The 26,851-nt window shown below is 36.4% G+C and overlaps 2 protein-coding genes across 7 annotated transcripts in view; both read left to right on the top strand.

Annotated features, from left to right (window-relative positions):
* The first annotated feature begins 42 nt into the window (after positions 1-42).
* mccc1 (methylcrotonoyl-CoA carboxylase 1) lies at positions 43-14,015 on the top strand. The gene is made up of 20 exons (XM_023340040.1): positions 43-131; positions 226-331; positions 797-840; positions 1,839-1,978; positions 2,061-2,156; positions 3,044-3,165; positions 3,242-3,389; positions 3,466-3,587; positions 3,679-3,790; positions 4,361-4,442; positions 4,521-4,648; positions 5,204-5,387; positions 6,075-6,184; positions 7,239-7,455; positions 7,529-7,615; positions 8,192-8,241; positions 9,787-9,924; positions 10,969-11,076; positions 12,159-12,230; positions 12,661-14,015. Exons 2-20 carry the CDS (start codon positions 276-278, stop codon positions 12,796-12,798), a joined length of 2,154 nt encoding a protein of 717 aa, XP_023195808.1. The 5' UTR covers positions 43-131; positions 226-275; the 3' UTR covers positions 12,799-14,015.
* Positions 14,016-18,781: 4,766 nt separating this feature from the next.
* The window catches only part of atp11b (ATPase phospholipid transporting 11B (putative)), a 56,740-nt gene continuing 48,670 nt past the window's right edge, over positions 18,782-26,851 (top strand). For 5 of the 6 annotated variants that reach the window (XR_002753284.1, XM_023339690.1, XM_023339691.1 and 2 more), the window contains exon 1: positions 19,075-19,101. Coding sequence is in view for 5 of the 6 variants with exons in the window: in XM_023339690.1 (XP_023195458.1) it covers positions 19,075-19,101 (27 nt within the window). In the remaining variant the exon portion in view is untranslated. Of the gene's footprint in view, positions 19,102-26,851 lie in introns of all 6 variants that reach the window. The other variant, XM_023339689.1, reaches the window with a different exon arrangement.

Below are 26,851 nucleotides of genomic sequence, written 5' to 3'. Positions count from 1 at the left end.
GCGCGTTTTCTGATTGGCTAGAACACTCTACGGGTGCTCAGTAGGGTCTGAAATGAATAAAATAATTTAAAACAGCTAAATCGAACATGTTGAATGAGATTTAATTGTACAGCGTTTCATTTTTTCTTTAAGTGAGTTGTTTGCAGTTATTACTATTGGATTTGATTGTAAATAATTTGTTTTTAGATTAAAGCTTTGCGTTTTGCTCCTCTGTTGTTCTCTCAGTCTAACAAGCAGGTAGCTAGCAGCGGTAGCCTTAGCAGCAGCTGGTAGCTATGGCTGCAGTTATTCTGAGTTTTCCAGCACTGCAAGGTCTGAGGATATTCTCACAGTGAGTACAAAAGCTTACCTGGTTAACTTAGGTTAGAAATTCTCAACATTCCTCCGTTTTAATTGTTAGTTTTTCAGTGTTAGCTTACGAGTTTGCACGCAATTTATCCTCTATCTGAGATAAGGATTCAGATGCGTTCTAAAAAACCATCATTTACCTTTGAACAGTCACAATTTATTATCTCCTCTAATTGAGTTTGTTTTTCCTTCATGAATTAAGATGTAATTCAAACATTTCAAACTGTGAAAACCAGTAGATGAGAGATGAACTGAGCAAGGTTAAATAAAGTTAGCAGAATGCTAAAGTAGCTGCTGCAGTTTGTTTACTTCTGACATCTGGAGGTTTTCTTGCTTAAATTACCTGATTTAACAACTTGGCCACATAGATGTGATCTTTTATCATCCTTCATATTCACAGCGATGTAGATTAAAAAACTAAACCCAGGATGTTGTTTTCTTTCCTCAGGAAGTTGTCATGGACCAAAAGAGGAGTGAGGTTTGTTTCAGGAGGTGAGAGAACAATCACATGGTTTAATTCCTGGACCATAAAAGTGATGTATAATCATCACTATGAATATGATTACAGGTTAGCTTATCGCGTCTATGTTATATGCCTTCTAATTTCTAAAAACAGAAATCTCCTTGGCTGACCTCCATGTGTAATCATAATTTTTAACTTCACTTGTCATGTTACAGCCGCCAACTTCAGTGTATTTTGTTAGGATTCAATGTGACTGACCAAATGCATAATTGTGAGGTGAAAGTAAAACATGTTTTTATTCAGTATCCCTGAGTCAATACTGCGTAGAAACATCTTTTTGAGGCACGTCTCTATCAGCACATCTAGGGACTCATTTGTTTTTGCAAAATGGTGCTGTTATAGTACTTAATTACATTTAGGTTTGGACTTTGACTAGGCCATACTTATGTTTTGATTTAAACAACTCCTTTGAAGCTCCAAATGTATCTAAGACTTTCTGTCTTGAAGCTATCCTCTGGTCACTAGGCTTACGTTGATTTAGGAGAGGCATAGTTAAGATGGAGAGTTACAAACTATTTTGGTTGATATTTGTACAAATAAAACCATGTGTAATTTTTCTTCTACTTCACAGTTACGCACTATACTTTGTGTTAGTCTGTCACATCAAATCCTAATAAAAATACAAAGCAGTTCATGTTTGTATTGTCAAATTTTAAGAAAATTAAAGGGTATGAATATTTCTGCAATGTAAAACTTCTGTCCTGATTCTCACTTTGCATGTTTTTAATTTTTCAAGTTTGTCCCCAAATAATAATTTAGTATTTTTTTATTCTCATTTTTACATTGTGGCATTAATGAAACTTTATGGCATTACAGTGTATTCTTATGAATCACTAAATCCTGAAAATATGCAGAGAGGTCTATACATTTATAACGAAAAAACCTAATACCTTCATGATAAACAAAATAAATGTGTGCTTATAAGGATTCCAGATAAATAGGGATTATTTTTCTTGAACATCTGCAGAGGTGGGAAGAATCGAAAAGGTTCTGATTGCCAACCGAGGAGAGATTGCGTGCCGTGTAATGCGAACGGCTAAAAAGATGGGCGTCCGCTCTGTGGCGGTGTACAGCGACGCAGACAGACACTCCATGCACGTTGCCATGGTGATAGATCAGATATATCCTCATAATACTCTCGTTTTTTAAAATTATTTTCTCCATCAGGTCTTAACATTGTTTATTGCAGGCGGATGAAGCGTACCACATCGGGCCGCCTCCTTCCCAACAAAGTTACCTCTCCATGGAGAAAGTTCTGGAAGTGGCCAAAAGATCTGGATCACATGTGAGTAACGCTTCTTAATTAAGATATTTATTTTTCATGTATATTTTGTAACTTAAGGTTACATCGTTCACACAGCAAGCCTTGATACTCAATTTTGTTTTTCCGCCCGAAATCAGACTTCTGTGTTAACGGTTTAGGCCCCCAAAGCAACCCGCATGCGCAGAAGAACATTGACGTCACACGTCAGTGCTCTGTTTACAGAAGTAATAATGAATTCCGCCGTTTATGAATCGATTTTTAAAAAGTTTGTTCATCAAAGGTAGCCGACAGTATTGTTATAAAATCATAACAAGACGAAGTAAGCTAATAAAAGTAAAGCAGAATTAATAGCAACGGCTTTTTGTGGAGAATTGACAAAACATTCTGTAGGGAAGTTTGTTCAGAGTGGCGGGACTGGGATGTGATGGGACGCCCTTCACTGTCCCGGAGTTAAGATCAGATCATTTCTTCTTTCATAATTAGAAATTTTAGCCATTGTTTTCGTCCTGATTTACCGCTTCTAGCTTTTTCTGGTGCCGAATTATGATGGTTGTCTCACGTCAATGACGTAAAAACCGAATAAAATGCGACATGACCGATCAGACTGCAGACTCTTTGAAAGCAATCGGATGCATCTGATTTAGTACCACATACAGAAGTGACACACATCGGATTTATTTGGGCTGTGAAAAGATCAGAATACAGAAATTTTACTCAAATAAAATTACTCAAGGAAAAGTAAGGTAGACTGTAGTAAAATATACCCCAAAGGTATTTTTCACCCAAAAATTACTCAAGTAAATGAACAAATTACTACCGAACTCTGGATATAAGTCACATTTGGGCAAAACCCCCAAAAAGCAGATTTGGTTTGCATTTGCCAAAATAGGTTGTGTTTATATTTCCAGGCGGTCCATCCAGGCTACGGCTTTCTGTCTGAAAACACAGAGTTTGCTGAGGCCTGTAAACAGGAAGGAATCATCTTCATCGGACCTCCATCCTCTGCCATCCGAGACATGGGCATCAAGAGGTGACCCACCTCCGCTGGGGTTTTATTTGGAGATATTTAAACAGCCTGAGAAAAATGTACTTATTTTCATTCACAGCACATCCAAACACATCATGTCTGCCGCTGGGGTGCCAATCATAGGTGGTTACCATGGAGAGGACCAATCAAATGAGAGACTGCAAGCTGAGGCTTCCCGGATCGGGTTTCCGGTTATGATCAAGGCAGTCCGTGGAGGAGGAGGGAAAGTAAGAGGAACCGTTAACTAAAGGGAACTTTGTAATTTTAGCTTTTGCCACTATAAAACAACCTGGAATATTTTAGGGAATGCGAATCGCTCGGTCCGACGCCGACTTCCTGGAACAGCTGGAGTCGGCGAGACGGGAAGCCAGGAAGTCCTTCAACGACGACGTGATGCTGGTGGAGAAGTTTGTTGAAGATCCCAGGTAGAAAAAGCTCGCTGTTTGGCATTAACTTCAGGTTGGATTGTGTTTGAATGCCTGTTTTTTTTTCTTTTCATTTATTTATTTCCTGCAGACATGTAGAGGTTCAGGTGTTTGGGGACATGCATGGAAACGCTGTCTACCTGTTTGAGAGGGACTGCAGCGTCCAAAGGAGACATCAGAAGATAATCGAGGAGGCTCCAGGGGTAACGGAATGCTGGGCATCCATTCATTCATTCATTCATTCATTCATTCATTCATTCATCCATTCAGCAGGAAGTAGGAGCAACTTTTCAGGAATAATTGACTTGTAGATCTTTATTGTGTTTTCAGAAGTTTGCGTGTTCATGTCATGTTTGGTCATTGTTTATCAGATTTGGATGAAAGCGTCTAGATAGAAAAATGCATTAACAGATTTTAATCACATTTTGCATTTTGTTTTTATGCAATCTGGAAAAAAATCTGAAATTTAAGTTTTTATTAGAAAGATCTGTAAGAAAAAAAATATTTCTAGGCTTTACTTCCCATTCGTCTTAACTTTTAATTTTTCATCCTTCCTTCTTTAAATTTTTTTCTTATTCCTTCCCTTTTCTCCTTTCCTCCGTCCTTCCCCTTTCTGTCCTTCTTTCCTATTTTCTTTCCTTCCTTCCATTTTCTTTAACTTCCCCTTCCCTCCTTCCCTCTTTCATCCCTCCCTCCCTCCAGACATTGAGTCTAAGTGTGTTTCAGTTCTGATCCTCATGTTTCTTTTCTTTTGTTTCTGAATCTCCTCCCAGCCTGGAATCGGTCCTGATGTTCGGAGGAAACTGGGAGAAGCCGCCGTCAGAGCAGCCAAGGCTGTGAACTACGTGGGAGCAGGTTAGGCTGCAGCGACCTTTGACCTCTTTGCTGGCGTGGAACACATCACAGTAACGGATGCTGTTCATCGTCTTGCAGGCACGGTGGAGTTCATAATGGACGCCCAGCATGACTTCTACTTCATGGAGATGAACACCCGGCTGCAGGTGGAGCATCCAGTCAGTGAGATGATCACAGGAACCGACCTGGTGGAGTGGCAGCTCCGGGTGAGGCAGAACCACCAAACCCAGACTCTGTTTACCATCAGAACCGCAGGGAAGTCCCACCACCTTCTTCAAATCTAACAAAATTGGTGTCAAATGGTTGTGCTACATTTGTGCCGCTATCTTTTTAAAGATATTAAAAAAGTTTCCAGATGTCATCAGAGGTCAACCTCTACCCCCCACTCATATTTACAAAATTAAACAAATCTTGTGTCAAGCAACTCTGCTATGTTTGTGTAGCAAACAGTTTTTGTTTGTGCTGCTTTTGCTTTGAGGAAACCGTTTTATTAATATCTTTAAAATGATAGCAGCGCAAACAGAATTTTTTTACTGCTTTTACTTACTTATTGACACCAATTTTGTTAGATTTGAGTAATGATGGAGGCTGTTTGACCTTTCAAACTTTCATTAATGTCTTCAAAGGAAAGCATAAATGTCAAACGTTTGCTGCACGAACGTTTGACTCCAATTTTGTCTGATTTGAAGATGAAGTTGGGGCAACTTCACTCAGGTCTTATCAGACGATAGTACATTATTTTATTGAAACATTTCCTCCAGGTGGCAGCGGGGGAGCGGCTGCCTCTCCTCCAGGAGGACATTACTTTAAACGGCCACTCCTTTGAAGCCCGAATCTACGCCGAAGACCCAAACAACGACTTCCTGCCTGGAGCGGGGCCCCTGCTGCACCTGTCCACGCCTGCAGCAGACCAGCACACCCGCATAGAAACTGGCGTCAGAGAAGGTATTAACACAGGATTAATGATCGATTAGTGGTTTATTAGATTAAAATTATTTCCAATAATTTCTGCTCATCCTTAAGCGGAGCCGTTGGTACAGAAATTAAAGATGGTGCTATTATGAAACTAAAAGGAAAAACGGTCCTAAAAGTGTCCGGTGTTGGATGCAAAATGCACTTTATGCGGTTCTGTTTCGAAATATAAACACAAAACAAGTTCCTGAAGTTTCACCAAATGTTGCGTTTTAGTTACCTGGGAAGTGGAAACTCGAAGGTGGGTTTGACGTCACATCCGAGGTAAAGGCGTTAAGACGTCAGAGTAAAGTTACTCATATTACTCCATCTTTTCTGGCGTTTCATAAAGCGGCTGTGCAGTACATTGTAAACATCTCATTCCAACAACAAGAGAGCTGTATGTATATATTTATATATGATTATATCATGACAGAAAAGCAGAGGAAAAATTGTAACATAAAAAAAATAAACATGGCGCTGATAACCACAGTTGATTTTGAGGGCTGTCATGAATTAATGCCGCAAAGTTTTAATATTAATTCAGGAGGAATGCAATTAATCAAGTTTAGATGAACTCATTAGTCAATAACTTGCATCCCAGTAGGCAGTGAAGAGCCTGACTTGTTGTTTATGAACTTGTGCAGAAAACCTGAAGCTCTCCTGTTGCTTTGGTTCCAGGTGATGAGGTTTCTGCTCACTATGACCCGATGATCGCCAAGCTTGTCGTTTGGGGAGAAGACCGATCTGCTGCCCTGAAGAAACTGAGATATTGTTTACGACAATATAACGTAAGATACTGTTTATTTATTTACACAGCGACATTTATTTATTTACACAGCGACAATATACAACATCTCATTAACATTTCAACATGAGATGCATGATACAGGTTATAGCAAGAAATGCTAATTTCCACCTGCAGTTCCTGGACAGGTTGATGTAACCATGATTTAACAGATCATGAATTGGTGAAAACGAGTTTAGTAATTAATTACATTCATGTCTGATAATGAATTATTCAGATCTCATTACAGCCGAACAAACTAATCTACAAACCAATAGATAATTCATAAAACAGTTTTTTTGCCTTCAACAGAACAAATCTACATATTTAACAGTCACATTTTTGCCAAATGTCCAAAAATTTTATAATTACACTGCAAAAATGAAATTCTACCAACTATTGCTTGGTTGAGTTTCTAATGTGTACTGACATGTACATGTTAGTACACTTTTAAAAGAAGACAAAACTAACTTACAGGTAGGAGCTTGTTTTGGGTGAATAATTGCTTAAATTAGATTTTTAAAACTAGTTCCACTGGCAGATTATCTGATATATAAAATGGGAAAAATTTTATTTTGTAAGTGACAAAATCCTCCAGTTCAACTAATTATTTTTAAAATAAATATTGACTTAAGACAATGATATTTTGCTGAAAAGTTATTTGTAAGTTAGTTTTGTCTTATTTCAAGTGAACTAGGAAATTTGCACTAAAACACTAGACAAAAATGCTTGGTAAGATTTTGTTTTTGCAGTATAGAATATCTTACAAAGTCATTTAGCAAACTATTCAAATGACTCCTTTCAATAAAATGGGACAGTTTTTTAAATAAAACTGCTGCACTCACCTCTAGAGGGCGCCCTTGTGACCCTAGTTATGTTATCTGATCTCAAAGAGACTAATTTTCTTAAAGGTGGAGAAACAACATCATGGAGAATTTTATAAGCTAAACAAATGTGCGCATACAAAATCAGGTTTTAAAAATGTAAAAAATCATATTTTGAAAGAATGTGACAGTGATGTTGTTGTCTATCATCTCTGTTGTTTGTTGTGTTGTCAGATTGTAGGTCTGAACACCAACATAGACTTCCTGCTGAGCCTCTCTGGTCACGCCGAGTTCGAGGCCGGACGCGTGAGCACCAGCTTCATCCCTCAGCACTACGCTGACCTCTTCCCCGCTCCCAGAGCGCCGTCCGGGGAGACGCTCTGCCAGGCCGCCCTGGGCCTGCTGCTGCAGGAGCAGAAACACACCCAGGCCTTCACCCAGGCCTCCACAGGTCAGCAGGATACGGAGGGCGTTTCTGCAAAAACAGGCAGAGAAGATAATGTTTTCTGATGTTTTTATTTTAGATCCCTTCTCGCCATTTGGCTCCAGCAGTGGTTGGAGGAACAACATTCAGTTTAACAGAAATATGAGGCTGCAGCTGGGAGACAAAAGTGAGTAACAAACATGCAGTTTTCTACTATCAGAGGTTGTTTTACGGCATCTTTCACAAAATTTTACCAAGTATTTTGGTCAAGATTCTTTAACAATTATCTTAGTACACTTCAAATAAGACAAAACTAACCTACAAGTAACTTTTCCACAAGACATATGAGTTTCTTTTAGGTAAATAACTCTTTAATATTGATGAAAAATACTAATTATAAGTGAATTAGTACTTTTTCACCAACATTAAGGAATTATTTTCTTGAAACAAGCTCATATGTCTTGTTGAAAAGTTACTTATAGGTTAGTTTTGTCTTATTTCAAGTGCACTATAATATTTCTACCAGAATTAGACCAAAATACTTAAGAAAAAGTAAAATGAATGTTAAAATCAGCTGATTGCATGTTTCCCAGCTGTTCTGTGGGATTCTTTTGGTATTTATTTTGTCTTTTCTGTTTAGTTTTGAATGAGCATTAGAACGTTCATCCATTCTTCAGACATTCTTAAAAATGCTGCGTTGTGCTGAGCATGACTCCTGTTCAGACCAGAGTTTAAGTTGTTTCCTTTTCTTGTTTATTTCTAGAGGTTGATGTTGTCGTGACATATAACTCGGATGGAAGCTACAGAATGCAGGTAAGCTGCAAAGTCTCTGCTTTTTATATTTTGTGATTAGAAATCAGTGTAAAACCTATTTATTGCTCGCCATCCCTGTTGATGTTTTAAAACAGATTAAACTTGTGGTGTTTTATCATAATCTGAGAGGTTTGTCTGAGATTTGTTATATTCCTCCACTGTTTGTTACATTTTATCATTGAACTAAAAAAAAGATTAAAGGAAATAAAGTTGTTTATGAACTTTTACAAATAAAAATGTGAATAATCATGTCAGGAAATCAGCATCTCTGCTTTTGTAGGAGTGACTTGTTTGTTTAGTGAATAAAAGTTATTTAACTAACAAATTCAGGCTTGTTTTAATTGCCATGTAAGTTAAAGACATTTAACAAAGTATCTTTTTTCTAAGCTTCTTGTTTTAGGAGAAACATTACGAAATGAGGACTTAATTCCTATTTTTAGTGGTGAGATTATTCAACAAGTAGCGAATTAGTAACGTAATAACTTCTACGCTCATTCTGTTCTCTGATAATGAAGAAAAATAACTAAATGAAATAACTCTTTACATGAATGTCAACAGTTTTAATATTTTAGCACTGAAATAGATTTTTAAAAGGAAACGTTAGAAATAAACTTAGAAATAGAGCTTTGTCTGTCCTTTATGTTCGGTTGTGAAGTAAAAATTGTTGTATTGTTTCTCTTAACAGTTTTATTTAATTCTTTTACTCATTTAACCACATTAGTATTGCTCAATCTGTTAGAGTATGTAGGCCAGAGTTTCTGTAGAACCAGTCAGAGGGGTCCCTGCAGCGATTGCTGATGGCGACATCGCCTCACCATACATACCACAGCAAGTCCAGTATTTGTTTACAGATAGTTTAGATAATTATAGTGTGATGGAATAAGTCCTGAGGCTCAACAAGTTTCTCTATAGAATGTCACCAGCTCAGAGTTTTGAGACATTTATTCTGACAATGTTTTTGTTATGCAAAATTGTTCCATTAGCAAACCTGATTCTTGGAAACTCACATATTTGACATAGAAGATGTTTATCATCCAGCTGACCCACCCTATGGATACGTGACCTGCATGAAAATTGTTCAACTGAAACTGGAACGACCACATTGTGTCATGACTTCTATATATTGTGAGGGCTTTGCAGCTGCAAGTCAGACCTCAGAGCAGCTGCTGCTGTGTTGTTCTCCGTCTGCAGACCAAATAAAGCTTTGCTCTTTGCTCTTTGCCAGAGTCTCAGCCTGATCTGTTGTCACACAGATTTTGTCCACACTGTGCTCTAATATATGTGATGGGTAATATTATTTTTATACATATTTAAACAAAATAGTCAGCCAGAGACATTTTTAAAGTAAAAACCTTTAAATCAGCCATCGTAAACTTAGAGAACTGGACATTTATGTTTTGGAAAAGTTTGGGATTCTGAGTGGGAAATTTGTAGAAAAGTGTTTTTCTTCTAATTGTGCGTACCGTTAAAAAATACGACTTATAGATGTACATTTAATGTGAACTCGGTCTGTGTGTTGAGTGAACCTGTGGGTTCTTGCTTCAGGTTGGAGAAGCGGTGTACCATGTGACCGGCGCCGTGGAGCTGGAGGGCGGAGCTTCGTTCCTCCACTGCTCAGTGAACGGAGTGAAGTCCCGACCCAAACTGGTGATTCTGGACGACACGGTTCATCTGTTCTCCACGGTACGATCCAAACCAGGGCTGCAAATAACTGTTGTCTTAGTAATCAATTAATCTATTGATCATTCTGATGATTAATCAGTTAATTGGATGAAAAAAAGACATATTCTGCAGAATTTTCATTTAACTTAAGCATATTTTATACAATGTTTAAATGCATAAAAAAGCTAGTAAATAATTTAAATTTTTTTTTCTTGATCATTTGTAGCAAATATTTCAACTGCAGCAAAAAACAAAATACTTCTAACATCAACATGTGAAAAACTCAGCCTTTCTGCTTGACTTAACATCAGTACAGTGTAGAGCTGATCTGTTTATTTTTTTTGGATTAATCTATTAATAATTGTATATCAAAAGATGCTTGATAGATTCTTTTTTTTACATAATTGGAACCAAATTAAGCTGAAGTTGCCACTTCAGAAGTGAGATTTTTTTTAATCACAAATGTAAAATGTATATATTTTTTGTACAGTTTTGATTTAATTATTGCTCCGAGGGTGTTGGTCTTTCAGCAAATGACCGTTTTATGAGTCTGTACACTCTAGTTAATAATTAATTGATTACTAAATTAGTTTGCGATATTTAAATAATCAATTATTCACGATTATTCTGATTTATTCCAAATTTTTTGAAATCAGGACCAACAAAATCAGAAATTCTGTTAGAAATTGTAAAACAAGCCCAAACACTTTAAATATTGAAATATTATTAATCGATTACTAATATTTCAATATTTGAAAGATCAATTAATCATTTCAACCGTACTCCAAACACTGCTTGCTGCTCAGAGCTAAAATACAAGATAAGATGGAAATTGACTCTGTTTCATTCATTCAGATTTTAGTTTTAAAAGCTTGTTGCTAATGGTTACATTTTAATCTCTTTTGTTTATTGGTTCATTCTCCGGGTTTGTTGAAATCACAACCTACAAAATCAGAAGAAATTCTGTTTGAACTTGTAGAAATTCAAATGTAAACACATAAAATACTGAAATAATCTGAGACGGTAATGAAGACTTGAAGCTGATTGGATCGTCTAATCTTACAGGAAGGAAGCGCTCAGGTTTCTGTGCCTGTGCCAAAGTACCTGGCCGGTGTGAGCGGGTCGGGCCCACAGGGCGGCGCTGTGGCCCCCATGACGGGAACCATAGAGAAGGTCAGAATGATGCAACATGGCGCTAGTTGTTGTTTTCCATATGTACCGACTGTCGAACCCCTCGCAGAACATCTGGCTGATTTTCTGCTTGAAATCCTGAAAAATGCTTGAATTTTAATTAGGAAAGTTTCTGATTTCTGTATGAAGTCCTTGACAGAGCTTGATATTCGAACTGCACAGTTTGGTATTAAAGTTCAGTCTAATGTTGGGTTAAAAGCCTAAGTTTAGAAAACATTAATCACACCGAAACCACCTAAAAAACCAAAAAACTCAATTCTGTTTTTTTATTAGATGCTTGAAAAATCTGAAAACATAAATAAAACATTCTAAAAAAGATTTCTTGCATTGTTTTCTGGCATTTAGCAAATCAAAATAACTTTAATAAATTTAGTTGAAATAAAACAGTAGAAGTTTAGTGTAGATAGTTTTTTTTTTCTCACTGCCTGAAGTTACATATGACTAAACCTCTGTTGTTTTATTTCAGTTAAAATTACAACAAAAAAATAAAAATTGTGTGTCAGAAAACTTAGCAAGAGCAAATTTTACTGATTTTTTTGTAACTTTCGTGGTACGTTGTGTTTTAACACCGTTACTTTGGATCGTTTCAATGTAGTTAACATTTACTATTCCCAATAGTAGATTGTATAGATTTTATACCTGGGGTTGCTAGGTAACAGCCCCTGGCTGGGGTCTTTTTCCAGCAAAAGACCCCAGCCAGGTCCTGCAGGTTTGGTCAACCTTTCTAGCCTCTCTACAATGGCTGCTGGAAAAATATTAATAAGCATATTCTGTAGACCCATCCTAACCTGGTGAAGGAAGAATTAATATGGTTCCTCTAAGGCTGTGGTATCAGAAAAGTCTGTTTTTAAAATGTAAAAGCAGTGAAACAGCAGATTTTGAGTTCTGGCTGCTCTTATTTGAACTACAACTCAGTAGAGTTTTTGCCCTTCTCTTTATTATTTTTCATTTATTTGAATCTCTGAGTTTATTAATGTTTACCTGGGGCACCGAGGCGGCCGCAGAGGTCTGGAATTACATTTCAGTCTCTCAGACGTGTTGACCTACTTCCTGTTTGTGTCCAGGTGCTGGTGAAGGCTGGAGATAAAGTGTCTGCTGGAGACCCGCTCATGGTCATGATCGCCATGAAGATGGAGGTGACTGACCTGCACACACACACACACACACACACACGCCTGTTAACACAATGCTTCTCTAAGTGCAGCCACCAGGGGGCGCTGTGGCGGCTTTAGAAAGTTGGAGGGAAGATGGGGAAAAATGCAAAAACAAAATAAAGGAATTCATCTTAACTTTGTTAATTTTGGTTTTCTGTTATTCAGGCTTTTTGTAAAATAAAATATAAGTTAAAATAATTAATTTTAACTTACATTTAAAATAATATCAGACTTTGTAATGCAGCTTTTATGCAAAATGAATGAAATAATTATTTAATAATGATTAAAAACATTCTAAAGTTGACGTTTCTTTAGATATTTTGTAGAAGCGTCAGAGGTCAAAGGTTAATGTTCTTTGGGAACCTCTGGTTTAGCATGTGTGTTTGTGACGGTGCTGGTGTTTTCTCTGCAGCACACAATCCGGGCGCCAAAGTCAGGTGTGATTAAGAAGGTTTTCTTCGTGGAGGGATCTCAGGCCAGTCGGCACGCCGCTCTGGTGGAACTGGAGGAGGAAGAGGAGAAGAAAGAGGAAGAGGGGAGCAGCCAGTAAACGTTGAAACCCCCCGGCAGGAAGAAGAGCCGGAGGCAAGCTGAGTGAGAGTCAGAATCTCCTGTCATAGAGCAGCAAAGTTTTTCAGAGTTTCCCTTTTACTCACACGAATGCATCAAAATCCGAACCAGTTTATTTTTCAAGTGAATCATGCGCAGGACCTTCAGGATGCAGTCAGTGTGTTACGAAGCCTCTTTTCTTCAGTCTGGTGTCATTCGTGCTTTTGCTCAATACATAAAAGAGGGAAAGATGTGAAAATAATGTGCAGTTTTTCCAGCAAAGGAAGCACAAAACATGAAAAGTGGCAAACAAAAGAAAAATACCAGGAAGTACAACAGCTATTAGAAGTTTCATTAGAAACTGGTGGATTAAATAATTTTCCAACTCTGGTCAAAGTTGCCTTTTGTGGAGATAAAAAATAATCATTTTTACAGATGAAATGTGAGCTAATCTCTACGACTTAGCAGGTATTTAAGGTTCTTTGTTACTGAACTTAAAGTTTCCAGAAAAACAAAGGTTTCATTTTGTCTGGAAAATATGATGGAGTATCAGTGCCATACTAAGAACAAAAAAAAATTAAGAAAATAAAGTTGGAATAATACAAGAATAAAATCATATTTTGGGATTAAAGTCTCAAAATATGAGACTTTATATGTCAAATATATGAGAATAAAGTAAAAATAAAACAATAATAAAGTTGTAGTATTAAAATAGTTGAAATAATACGAGAATAAAGCCATATTCCGCGAATAAAACCAAACTGATACCAGTTGTTAAATAACTTTATTCTCTTAATTTTGTGACTTTATTTTTGCAATTTAATTTTTTTATAATTTCTTAGCGTGGCCCTAACACTCCATCATGAGAAAAACCTCAAACTCTAACATTTTTTCTAATCCTGGTGTCAGAAGTTTAGAGTTCGCACCAGAAACACTCCAGAGTGATGTTGTGGGAGGATGTTTTATTTTTGGTTTAAATCAGTCGTTTTGACCCCAGATTGACCCCAGATTGACCCCGCGTTGCTCGATAAGTGGGTCGCTGCTTTCGGCAGACAGATGTTTGTTTCTGTTTCTCTCCGCCAGCGGATGATTATCACACGCAGGACGGTCTGACGGATTTCTCTCTCCTTACCAACGGTGAGGCCTTATTCTCTGTGTTCTGATTATAACTGTTAGTTTTGTCAAATACTGTAATAAAAGATTTCTTTTCTAAATACACCCAGCCACCTGTGATGTTTTATAACAAATACTCTTTAAAAAGTGTGTATTTATTTTTTCAAGGAGGGAACTCTTCACTGGTCATTTAATTGATAGTTTGAAACATCGGATCTCATAGCGGTACGTTCTTATTTCTGATTTTTACAGACAGAAAAAGCAGTAATTAAGTAAAAGTAATTAATAATCTGCTCAGTAACGAGGCTATTTGGGATAAAAACATAGCAGAGGTGAGTTATCACAAACCAAAATTAAGAAACTTTTATCAGAAAATGTCATTGCAGAGTTAAAATCTTACCTTAATTCAATTTCTGTGCTTCCGTTTTGTATTTATTTATGTTTTAAAATACAAATTAAGATTTATTTGGTGTTTCTGTGAACTGCTTTGCACCCATTTGCTGACACTGTCACAAACACTGCAGATTTTGGTTTTGTTTCTGTAATTATTACTTCAATACTCATGTTAGTTTAATTTTATATATGCAGCTGTTAACGTTGCCTCAATTTAGAATTTTGTAGGATTATTTATTTTAAAATTTTATCACTTTATATTATTGAGAATCTAATATAAAAACCGACTTGCAGTTTAATTTTGTCATAATGTATTTAATCTTACAACTCGCCCCAAATCACCAAATAATTTAAATCCCTTAAACTTTTGTTTTTCTGCACGATGCTTCCTTGAACCATTTTTTTGCAGTATTTTAAATCTATAAATCTTGTCTACTAACTTTGCAAATCCAGAATATGAATTGTTTGACCTTTCTTGTGTAATAGTATTTTATGTAATAATAATTTTGTCAAAATAACATATTTAATGACAAAATTGCAGACAGAACTTAGAAACGACAATAAAAACATTGATGTCTGCTGTATTATTACAACACCAACACTGTATATAATCAATTTTATGTTTAGTAAATTATTTGTATTTATTTCCAGTTTTCATAAATTGACATTTAAATTATTATTCATTATGTTACACTGTTGACTCAAAAGAGCAATTTTCATTATGTTATTTATAAATGTAATTATTTTCCTGCATCTTCACACATACAGACTACATTGTGTTTATTAGATAAAATCCCATTAAAATACATTGAATTTTGTAATTATAATATGGCAAAAATGTGAATAAAATCCCACTATTAATACTTTAAGGTACTGTAATGTTGGGTGGAAAACTAAATTGTAAGATAATTAATTAATTTGCTTTTGGATTGGCAATGTGACCTAACTGGTGCATCATGGGATAAAGATTCACAAAATTAAAAATATATATATTTTATGTTTGACAAACACATACTTTCCTGTTTGGCTATGCTAGTGTATTTTTCCATTTCCAATAAAATGACATACTTCTTGTGAGAAATCTTTATTTTTGACTGAAAATAACTGCAGAAACTCCCCAAACAAAACATTGAAGACGGTAGAAATGAGGCCACACCTGCAGGAGAACTGGAGTCTCCTGTGAAGAATGGCAATGAATGTTAAAATGTTAGCCAAAAGCTCTTCCAAGCACTTGCAAGATTGCAGTTTAAATTCAATTCTGCACAAAGCTGGGACAGCGGCCAGACATTATCTTGTGCCGTGCCATCATCCGTTTCCATAAACGACATTGAGACTGTTGTGGATCAGTGGCTCTCATTCTCCTGACTCCGTTACAAAAACGTAGCCAATTGTCTGTGACCATCGGCACAAACTCATGCTTACAAAGACCTGAAATAAACTAAAGAAATCTAATCAAAATAAATGACTGATAAAAACATTTTCCCCCTTTGTTTCTATGGATTTATTAGTCTTAGTTTTGCATGTTTTTGAACTTTGGGTCTCAGCTTCTTCTAAAAACAATCCAAGCACTTAAAAAACAACAACATTCAATTGTTTTGTGATAAGATGTTTTTTGGTGGAAAACGAGCCGCTTCAAAAACCTCTTGGTTGTTGAGCCACATTACACGGGCAGTGCGCCGTTACCAACGGCAGCAGAGTTCCACCCGTTACCTAGCAACCCCAGGAGAGATCAGCACATTTGGTCAGCTGATTTTACTGCGTTGTACAATGGCTGCTGGAAAAGACAAGTGTTTTGTTATTGACATACCATAAAGAAACCACTTTCTGCATTCTTGTTGGTTTTGCAGGAGGCTCCACTTCTGCTTTCCAAAGATGCATGATGGTACAGTTGCACATCTGTTTGTAGCCATTTTCAGGTGTGAGTGTAAACATTGAGTATAGAGTTGTGGCCAGCAGCAGCTTAAGTGGATTTAGAGAGGCAAGAGGCCCGAATAATACAAGGGTCTTTATAGATAGAAAGGAAAAAAAAAAGAGTACATTTCCCCCAAAAAACTTATACATTTTGAGATTCGAAATTTCTGAAAATTCTGCAAAAAACAAGGACATTTCTGAGCTCCAAGAGTCAAGCATTTTCTAGAAAAAGAAAATCTGAATTTTCAAGATTAATGTCAGAAATTTTAACTTTTTTTTTTTTTTAAATGCTAGAAAAAACTCAAACTTTTAGAATAATAAAAATTTCCTAGAAAATCTTAAAATCTTGTTTCAAAATTGAAAATTGTCCAACTTTTAGAAATTTCTGAAAATTTTCAATTTTGAAACTTTCTCAGAAATGTCCTTGTTTCTTCTAGAAAAATGTTTAGATTAATCTACAAAATTTCAAATTTTTAATATTTTTTTGGGGTTGGCAGGAATGTACTCCCTTTTTTCTTTCTATCTGTGATGTCCGTCATATGCCATTGTACGAAACGACTATTTCTGAAAGAGGTTCAAACAGTCTCAACTCACCAGACTAAAATCTCATTATCTAAGAATAATTTTGTGCAAAAATGTAATGAACATAGTTTAATTAGATTATTTAAGCTCTCAATGAAGCATTTTTTAATTTAAATTTTGTAAGAGTAATAGGTCACCTACGTATCATTTTCCCACCTGAAACCTCCAGGCTCATTCCAGCCCAGATGTGAGAAGGAAAGAAGGTCCCAGATGTTGGTGCTGCAGTTCTGTTACGTAAGTCGGCGTAAACTAGAGATTTCACTGACTGTCACATGGGGGGAAACGCAGCAGGCAGCGGATTAAATCCTGGATTTTCAAAGGAAATCTGCCTTTTTAAAAAGAGTGTGTAACATGTCTGCTTTTGCAATAACAACAAAAAAACGCTCCAGTAGTTTTGCAACATCACATTGACAATAAACCTGAACTGAACCCCATACTTTCATTTATTTTGTTATAACGCCCACATAGGGATCCAATTGGAAAACAAAACTATTTGCTGAATGGGTTGCCTTATGAAGCAAAAATAACAGCGTTTGGATCAGTGGAAAACATCCAAACTTGTCCACTAACCAGAGTTAAAGAGAGATGGAGAGATAGAGGCAGGCGGCTGCAGCTGTTCTGCTCCAAATATAGCTGCTGGCACACATCGATTACACCGGGTCATTAGCATTAGCTCCTTCTGCAGCTAACGACTGCATGTTTTCAGTCAAACGCAACATGGCTGAAAGTGGGACATATTCACAAACGTCTCACAGATAATGCAGTTATTTAGACTTTAAGTCTATCATACTTCATAAAACAATCTGAAAGTATAAAAAATATTTTAATTGATTAATTGGATTAAAATTGGCACATTATGCTGATTTTCATTTAACCACTTAGGCCTTTTTTATACAATATTAGAAATGCATTACAAGATGCAAATAGTTTCTTTTTTTAATAATAAAACTTTTAATTTTAACATCATTCTGTTAGTCCTTGATCATTTGTAGCAAAAATACTCAAACATGAAAATCTCAGACTTCTGGTAAGTTGCAACATGAGGTTGATTGACAGCGTTAAGACCCTCCTCCTGGCTCTGATTGGTTGTTTTTGGGACATTTCTTCAGACAATAATAATGGCTCACTTATTATCTGTCTTAAACCATCAGGACATGGTGAAAGTTTAAGAAATCCTGAGAGATTTTTTCTTTTTGCCTACATTTGTAAAAAAACAAAAAAGCCATTTTTAAAAAGGTGGTGATAGAGAAAAAAACCCATTTTATATAAAAGCTACATACAGCAGCTGTGGTTTTAATATATTTGTTAAAACTGTCACCATAATAGTATAATATGAGACAGATAATCTGTGAAAGGAATGAACTTCTCCATCTTAATCTATTGCTGAAGAAATGCACCGCTCTGGTCAAAAACAACCAACCAGAGCTAGGAGGAGGGTCTTAGTGCTGTCAATCAATCTCTTGTACTGATTGTGCTAATGCTTTTCCTGTAAGAACTTGCATTACACGAAAATCGTTTATTTGTTGTCATCTGTGGCTATAGGAACTAGCCTGAGCATTCACAACAGGCTATGCTAGCTGCAAGGGAAGAAGCTAGTGATTGACAGCACTAACACCCGCCTCCTGGCTCTGATTGGTTGCTTCTATTTAGCACTGGCCCCAGTTTTTTCACAGATTGTCTCTTAACTTACAGTTTCAACAAATATGCAAAAACGTATTTAGCCACAAAGTTTACATGCAGAAGGAGTCTGAACACCACACTTTTCATAATTTAGTTTGTAAACAAAAAAGTGAAGTTGGTGCCTCCTGTTCCTTCTTCTTTAACAATGTGAGCTTTTTGTGTGTTGGTTTGTCATTAAATAAATATTTTATTTTACAGACAGGGGGCGTTCACAGGCTGCAGAGAGAGCAGCCAGTGTATGCTCCTCACCGAGCCATAAGTTGGTGTGTGACAGTAGGCGTGTGTGTCCGTGTAAAGTGATCGTGGCAAAGCAGAGAGAGAGAGAGAGAAAGAGAGAGAGAGAGATGTAGCACTGGGACTCTCCTCTGTCACTTTTACTTGTAATCATCTGTCCGGCGCCATCCACGGCGCAATGGGGACGTTTTGAAGCGCCTGCTTTATGAGGAGTCGCATTATACGAGTGAGCCACGCAATGCGACCGAGGAGAGCTGCCTCTCGGAGGATATATTGCGGCTTCTGGACTGCTTAGTCGGAGTAGCTTGGTGCTAGCGCGGGGCTAACGTCTTGTGCTGGCTTCTCCGGAGCGTATCCTGTCAAGATGCTGCGGTGGATCCGGCAGCAGCTGGTAAAAAAATGCTTTCTCTGCCTTGTATTAGCGTCGCTTTCCAGCAATACCCCGAATTTAACGCACGCCTCAGCTCTCGGAGAGACGTACGAACTTTATTTGGCTGGATTTTAGCAGGCTAACCTAGCCTTTTTAGCTGTTGTCGAGGTGTTTAAAACATTGTCGTCTTCCGTCAGGTAGACGTTACGGCTGGCTAACGTCTACCTGACGGAGCTAGCTGGCGGTTGGTGGCTCAGCTGTTTGGAACTAAACAACGGGTCGCGTTCAGGTTTAAACTCAGTTTTAAGTGACAATTTGCTGCAGTTTTAATCCAGCTTGGACCGGTTTCTGTGGAATATGGACCAACTAGATGGCTAACAACGTAAAAGTAGGTAAAGTTACACCGAGTCCTCTCAAACTTTTAATACAGCACTTAAAAACTACGTTTTTATTCCTGTTTTTTCAAACTAGCTTGAGTTTAGCAGTTGGTTGCACATTAGCTCTCCCTCAGTAGAATATTTTAAAACGTTTGGTTTGTTTGTTTAACTTTCAAGATGACTTTTAAACGGCCATTGTTGTGTTAGCTGTTAATACACACAATGGCTCAAATTTATTGAGATCAGATGTGGATTAAAAACAAACGAAATAGTCTAAAAAAAAGCATTAATAATAAAATCTCCCGGTATTTTACCTGTTTGAATGAAAGCCCATTTCCGCGATACAACAATAGAAATGTCAGATTTCTGCTTCTCAGTTTATGTGAAATATGTAAATAGTTGGGAGCATGACAGAAAATAAAATCCATCTCCAATTAATTTTGTAATTGGCTTTTATACATTTCTTTTAGTGACATGAGGTTACATTCAGGGATTTAACCGAGTAATAATTTATTTTTAAGAAAAACAAAACATTGCAGAAAGTCATTGACTGCAGCATTCACTCCTTCTGGACCAAAATCGTTGATTTTGCAGCAATCTCTCATACTGAGCATGCATGTAGCGACAGTGTAGAGGAAAATCTCCCCTTCAACAGGAAGAAACCTGTAGAAGTACTTTTTATGTTAATGAAAATTAAAAAGTTAAAAGGTGAGAGAGAAACAGTGGATGACACCATTATATTGGTTGATGCTATGTCCTGGGAAGTAAGTAGATGTAGTTGATGTTATCAGTGTGGTTTTTATAATAATAATTAAAAAAATCCAAATTCAGATCCTCAATAGAAAAAAGGAAGCAGGCTTTGATGAAATGGCTAAACCAGCAAAATAAAAACCAATTAACCAATAATCACAAACTATCACACTCATTAGAACATAGCAGCTAAATCATTATTACGAGCTACATACTCATTATGTGTCGACCTGTCACAATATGCAATGTTTCTGGACGATAAATTGTCCCAGACGTTACTGTGATAACTGATAATATTGTTTTGTTTTTTTTAGACCATTTTCTAGTAATATAATGGTAATAATGCAAGAACACATTCTCAATGTCAACTAACTTTAAATTCTAATGAACATTTAACACTAGTCCCGAAAGACTTTAAATATCCAAAATAAATAAACAAAACAACAAATAAAATTAATTAGGAAGTCTCTGTAAGCAAAAGTTGTCCTTCAAAAAGGGGCTAGTTGAGACCAAAACACCAAACTGTAGACTTTTATTAAACAGTTTTCGTAGAAAGAGAGAAATTATGCAAATGGATATTGATTTTGTTTTAATTTATCATGCGATTAATTGATTTATTGTGACAGGCCTAATCATGTGACTGTTGGCCTAATATATATGAAATGATTTTCCACATATTTGCCTTTGCGTCGATAAATTTGTATAGATTAGCCAAACCAAAAAATGAGGCAGTTTGAATTTAGTTGGATTTTTTAAATTGACAATATTGATTAAAAAAAAATAACCACCCCTGCTGAAATTTTACAAGTGACCCAATTGCAATTGCAGCTACTTTCTCCTCCAAGTACTTTGAAATTGTTTGCTGATTCCATTGTATTTGGTATGTTAGCAACATTTTGAAATTAGTTTTATGCCCAAACACACAGTTTTTAAAAATACTTAAAACAAATACTTATGACAAATCAGTGCATGGAGGTGCCATAAATTTATCCTGCTGTGCAGAAAAAACTCATTTTATTATCTTTGGACCTAAATAGAAACGATTTAGAGTCAGCACACAGCTTGAGTTATTACAGCTTAAAACGTGCAGTGAAGTACTCAGACCTGAACCTTCAAAGACACATAAAGATGGTTACAAATTCAGCCTCCTAGCAGCTGAAAAACATTTCGAGGATCTAGAGAAACTCCTCCATGCGTTTATCTTTAGTCACATTTATTACTGCAACAGTGTCTTCACAGGTCTGTCTAAAAATAATCCTCCAGATGCAGCTGATCCAGAACGCTGCTGCTGGAGTTCTGACTAAATCCAGGAAGTTAGAGCACGTCACCCAGTTCTACAGTCCTTCCAGAGAATAAACTTTAAAATATTTCTGTTAGTTTCTAAATCACTGAATGGCTTGGCACCACAATACATTAAAGACCTGCTGCTGTTGTCATAGCAACCTTCCAAATCTCTCAGGTCTTCTGGTTCTGGTTCTGCTCTTTTTCCCCAGAACCAGAACTGAACATGGAGAAGCAGCATTCAGTTTCTATGCACCACAGATCTGGAACAAGCTTCCAAAAAACTACAAAATGCCTGAAACATTGAGTTCCTTTAAATCTAGACTAAAACCCGCCGGGTTAAAGCTGCTTTTGGTTCCTAGTAACTGGATCAATTGATTTTGATGATGGCTTTGACAAAATGTTATGTTGATTACTTGTTTCATAATTGGTTACTGTATTATGTTTTTACAGTGTAAAGCTCTCTGAACTGCTTTGTTGCTGAAATGTGGTATAAAAATTAGATTAGAAATGAAAATGCTAATGTCTTTAGAAGTTGGAGCCTGTAAAAGTCAGAAAGGTCTTTAAACTGCTAACTAACAGAGCTGGGCAGAGTACCTAAAAATTATACGTAAGAGTAGCACTACTTCAAAATATTTGTACTCAAGTAAAATTACAAAGTAGCCAAGAAATTACTCAAGTAAGAGTAAAAACGTATTTGGTAAAAAGTCCTCTCAAGCACTGAGTAACTGGTCAAATTAAAAATCATTTAATATTTAACGATTACACAATCAAACAGAACAAAATATAAAGTTAAGTGGAATTTTTTCATTTTAAGAACCAAAACAACAATAATTCATATAAGTAACAAAAAATAACAAAACCAGGTAAAATATAATTTTTCCAAATCAGTTTCTTTCATTAAAAAACTTTAACAGAAACTCCAGGTGTGTGTCTGTCTGGTGAATTTTTAGTTAAAACAGGTTTTCTTTTCATTCAGTGGGTAGAAAATTCAGAAAGTTTACTCAAGAGTAGAGATACTTCATTATAAAATTACTGTAGTAAAAGTAAAAAGTACAGCATAGTAAAAAATACTCCTAAAAGTAAATTTCTTCAAGTTACTCAAGTAAATATTTACCAACTCTGCTAACCAGAATAACAAATAAAATGCTGTGATTGAATGGACGACACGGCCGGTACTGTAGTCGCCAACAGGCCCAGACTCGCTGATTATACTTTACTTTATGCTTTAGCTTGTAACTTATTAAAGTCATAAAAGAATAATCTTAAAGTAACCAGAATACTCAGACCAAATTTAGCAGTAGTACTACAGAAATGCATGTTACCATTTTAAAGTTGCTGCTCTAAGTTGTAGAGCATTGTTGGATACTAGATTTATACGATTTTGCTTGAGAAATGTTGCAGTTCTGGTTTTAACTGAGCAAGTTAAAACCAGAACTTGCTCTGGTTTTAACCAGTTGCTCAGTTAAGTTTTAACTTAACTGAGCACTTAACTCAGTTAAGTTAAAACTTAACTGAGCAAGTTAAAACCAGGAGCAAGTTTTAAGTAAGCAAGGTTTTCTTTGTTTTACAGCCTGTATCAAAACAGGCCTTCATTGACTTTTAGTATCCGGTTAATAAATGGAGAGACGGTTGCAGGGTGTGTGAATATGTGAGATAAGTTACTCATGCTTAAACCATGATGTCACAGTAAAGAATGAGTTCAGCTGATTTTTTTTAACTCCCATCTGTTAATCACTGATCAGTTCCAGGGTTACTGGGTCTTTCATTAGTTTAGTTTTGTTTCATTGTGACTTTTTGTCTAATTCAATTGGTCTTATTTAGTTTTTAGAAGGTGATTTCTATCCTCACTCTAAGTAAATATCTAAATATTTAGATAAAGTTTTGATTAGTTTTTATTAGTTGTAGTAGTAGCTTTAGTTTTTTGATGCTTTGGTTAATTTTTAGGTGCAGAAATTAGGGTTTCCCCCAGTTTTATTTTTAACAGGAAATGTGAAAATGTCACTAGGTTATTATGTGTTATTGGAAGACATTATTAACCTAAACACCACTCCTAAATCTCTAACTTTAAAAAGGCAAACATTAAGCTAAGATAAATAAACAATGCTTAGCCTGGCTGGGGCTAAAGTAAAGCCTGGAGGCCCGCCAGGCTTAAAATACACCGAGGGAAACCCTGGAATTCAAAAAGGTCAAAGTGTTGTGTTTATGTTAACATCGATAATGAAAACTCAACAGAAAAAAATACTATTTTCAAAAAAATGGTCTCAGTTATTGATGAACCACCAACAGACTGGAGTTTTCTCCCAACTTTTGCCGTTGCCATTTTGCAGACCAGCGACTGTAATTTACCAACACCTGCTGTAAACTGATTGTGTGTGTGGGGAAGAAAAATTAAAAGGCTAATAAATAGTCAAACACAAAAATGAAAAATACTACTTCTACAATTTTAGCATGTTTTAAACGCAGGTTATAGTTCCAGTTATTGTTTTTCCCCATTAATTATTTCAGTTAACGGAAATGTTTTCTCAATTTCAGTTTTTGTTATTTTGTCCATTTTAGTTAAGTATAATAACCTTGACTGCTTCCTGCTGCTTTAGTTGGAAACACTGACTCTTTGACTGTGTTTAAATTTCAAACTTTAGTTTTTTTTTCTGTTTTCAGAGGTTAATCCTCGGCCGTTACCTGACCAGAGAGTTTGGGTCGTAATTTGAGATAAACCCGGCTCATTTAACCTCTCTGTTATAACTGACCTGCCCAGTTAATTAAGAGTTTAATTAAATTGCACCTTAGCACACCTGGCCTAATTAAAAGGCCTGTCGGAGGGCGACCGTCTGCCTGCTGCTTGTTCTCTCTCCTTTAGTTTCTTTTTAACACAGTAAAGAGGAGAAAGATGTCGGAGTGGCAGTTCGACTGGCTTTTAATGTCAAACATCCTACATATGCAGAGCAGACATCATGCGTTGACTTCTGCATTTACACCATAAAAACCTTCTGTAATCATAGCTTATGCAACGAGCATCTGTGAAAACTCACACTGACACATTTTCTTGGTTGGATCTTTTTGGTTCTGCTATACAGCTGTGAGCTAAAGAGTAATTTTACTGACTTGCACACCTCCTATGAGGCGTCGTTACTTATAGTTTCCTGCAGGATCTCTTACGGACATTGTCATAAAAACTTTAATAATCTGTTGTCAGAAAGCAGTAAAACAACTGGAAAATAATCTTGTACCACTCCATCATTGTTGCTACGTGTACAGAAACGCTAGAGAAAGAAAATATTAGCATATTACTACGAGTGGCTGCAACCCAGTTCATTCCAGAACAAGTTTTATAACTGTGCTGTATCAATAAAGGATGGCATAAAGTAGCTGCTTTCAGAGAGTGCAGCTTTGTCTTTCCATGTTGTTGCATTTATGTACATCATTGCAATTATTGTAGCTATCATCCATCATGAGGTTTAAAGCCACTATTGTGTTTTTATGATTTCTGTTTTAGACGGAAAACTTCTTTGTCTTTAACACCACTCCTAGCTCAGCTCTGGTTGTTTTCTGTGCTGTTCGTCATGGCTGTGGCTCCACCAATGCGCTCTGGGACTTGTAGGCTTTGGGCAGGGCGTAATTATCTGTCTACCTTTAAATTGATGTGGGCATCTGAGTCTGGAAGAGAAAGAATGAAAAGTCTAATGTCAGCCGCTTTGTGTTTACTTTTAATTCAGTTGTGCAAAATTACAGTTTATTAATTTACAGTACAGGTTGTTTTCACTTTTTCCATTCATAAACTGTAAGATTAATAAAAAAAATGTTTAGTGAAAACTGTTTAAAAATAATGCTTCCTACATTCACCTCTTTCTGTACTCTAGAAAATATTTAAAGATGATCTTCCTTAGCATTACTTTGCATCTCTATGATTTGCAGGACTATTAAATTTTTTTATTATTATCTGGGTGCCATTTTTTCTTTGCTGCAAAGTTGCAAACTGGCAATAAATGTTGCAGTAAGGTAAATTTTCTTCATGGCTCCTTTGGTAGATGCATATTTACAAATTGGCTTCACAAAGCCACAACACTTTTGAATAAGAACTTTTCAGCAGCTTTTTAAATGAATCTAGACTCAAAATAACAATAAACCAAAGGAAGCTTGCATAGAAATAGATTTATTCAAGTTTTGAGGACGGACAGAAAGCTTTTTTTTTACATATAACATGTAAAAAGTGCATTACAATAATCTAGATGAGACAAAAAAACATTTAAAGTTCCCATTTAGACATCAGCCTTCTGAGTTTGGAGGTATTTCTGAAATGATGAATGTTTTGTAGAAGCTGTGGTCAGAAACATTGCCTTAGTTCCTGAGTTTGACTTAATGGCCACATTCAGAAGTAAAATTTGTCAAGCTCTGTTGAAGTTATTGTGTAAAAATATGCAAATATTTTTTTAAGGTTTTGGCTTTACAATGACAGAAACCGCTTTTTAAGTTTCTTGAAACAGTATATTTTTGTTTTGTCTGTCCAGCCATAGTTAGCATAACCTTTGACCTCAGCCTTTCAGGTTTATGTGCATCCTCCGTATACACTTCTGCTTAGTGCATTTCTGTGACAGTAGCTGAGTTTCTACTACAACTTTGTTGATGTTCTGCTAGTCGAAAAATAAAATTTCACAATATCCATTAAATAAAAAAACGCATCTAAAATCACACATGAATAAGTTTTCACACGATAAGTCATTGAAAACATGCGATGCTGTCATTCTCCAACTACTTCCTGTTGCCTTCATTTGTCATTTCCACCAGTACCAACATCCTGTTATCATGTGACACGTGTGATGCGAAAAAGGTATTTCCACTGCAATTTAGCAAAATACACAAATTTTGATGCAGCTGACAAACCCCCTGCACTGATACAGGATTTGTCAGCTGCATCAGTGACAGTGCTGCGCATCAGTGACAGTGCTGCGCATCAGTGACAGTGCTGCGCATCAGTGACAGTGCTGCGCATCAGTGACAGTGCTGCGCATCAGTGACAGTGCTGCGCATCAGTGACAGTGCTGCTCATCAGTGACAGTGCTGCGCATCAGTGACAGTGCTGCGCATCAGTGACAGTGCTGCGCATCAGTGACAGTGCTGCGCATCAGTGACAGTGCTGCGCATCAGTGACAGTGCTGCGCAACACAAATAATCACCAGACCGGAACACAGTGCGCTAAATAATAAAACATAATCTAACAAAGCTTTGAGGCAGATAAATTTTCCTCGAGGAATTTTAATAATTGAGGTACTCGAATCATTTGAGGAATTGTTTCAGCCCTGCTTTTAAAGCATAGTTGCATTATAAGGTGCCTTAAAAGTGATAACTTGTCATTATGTCATAAT

Source organism: Xiphophorus maculatus, chromosome 9 (genome assembly GCF_002775205.1).
Source record: "Xiphophorus maculatus strain JP 163 A chromosome 9, X_maculatus-5.0-male, whole genome shotgun sequence".
Classification (NCBI taxonomy): domain Eukaryota; kingdom Metazoa; phylum Chordata; class Actinopteri; order Cyprinodontiformes; family Poeciliidae; genus Xiphophorus; species Xiphophorus maculatus.
Note: the sequence above shows the minus strand (reverse complement) of the source record. Positions and strands in the feature narration are given on the sequence as shown.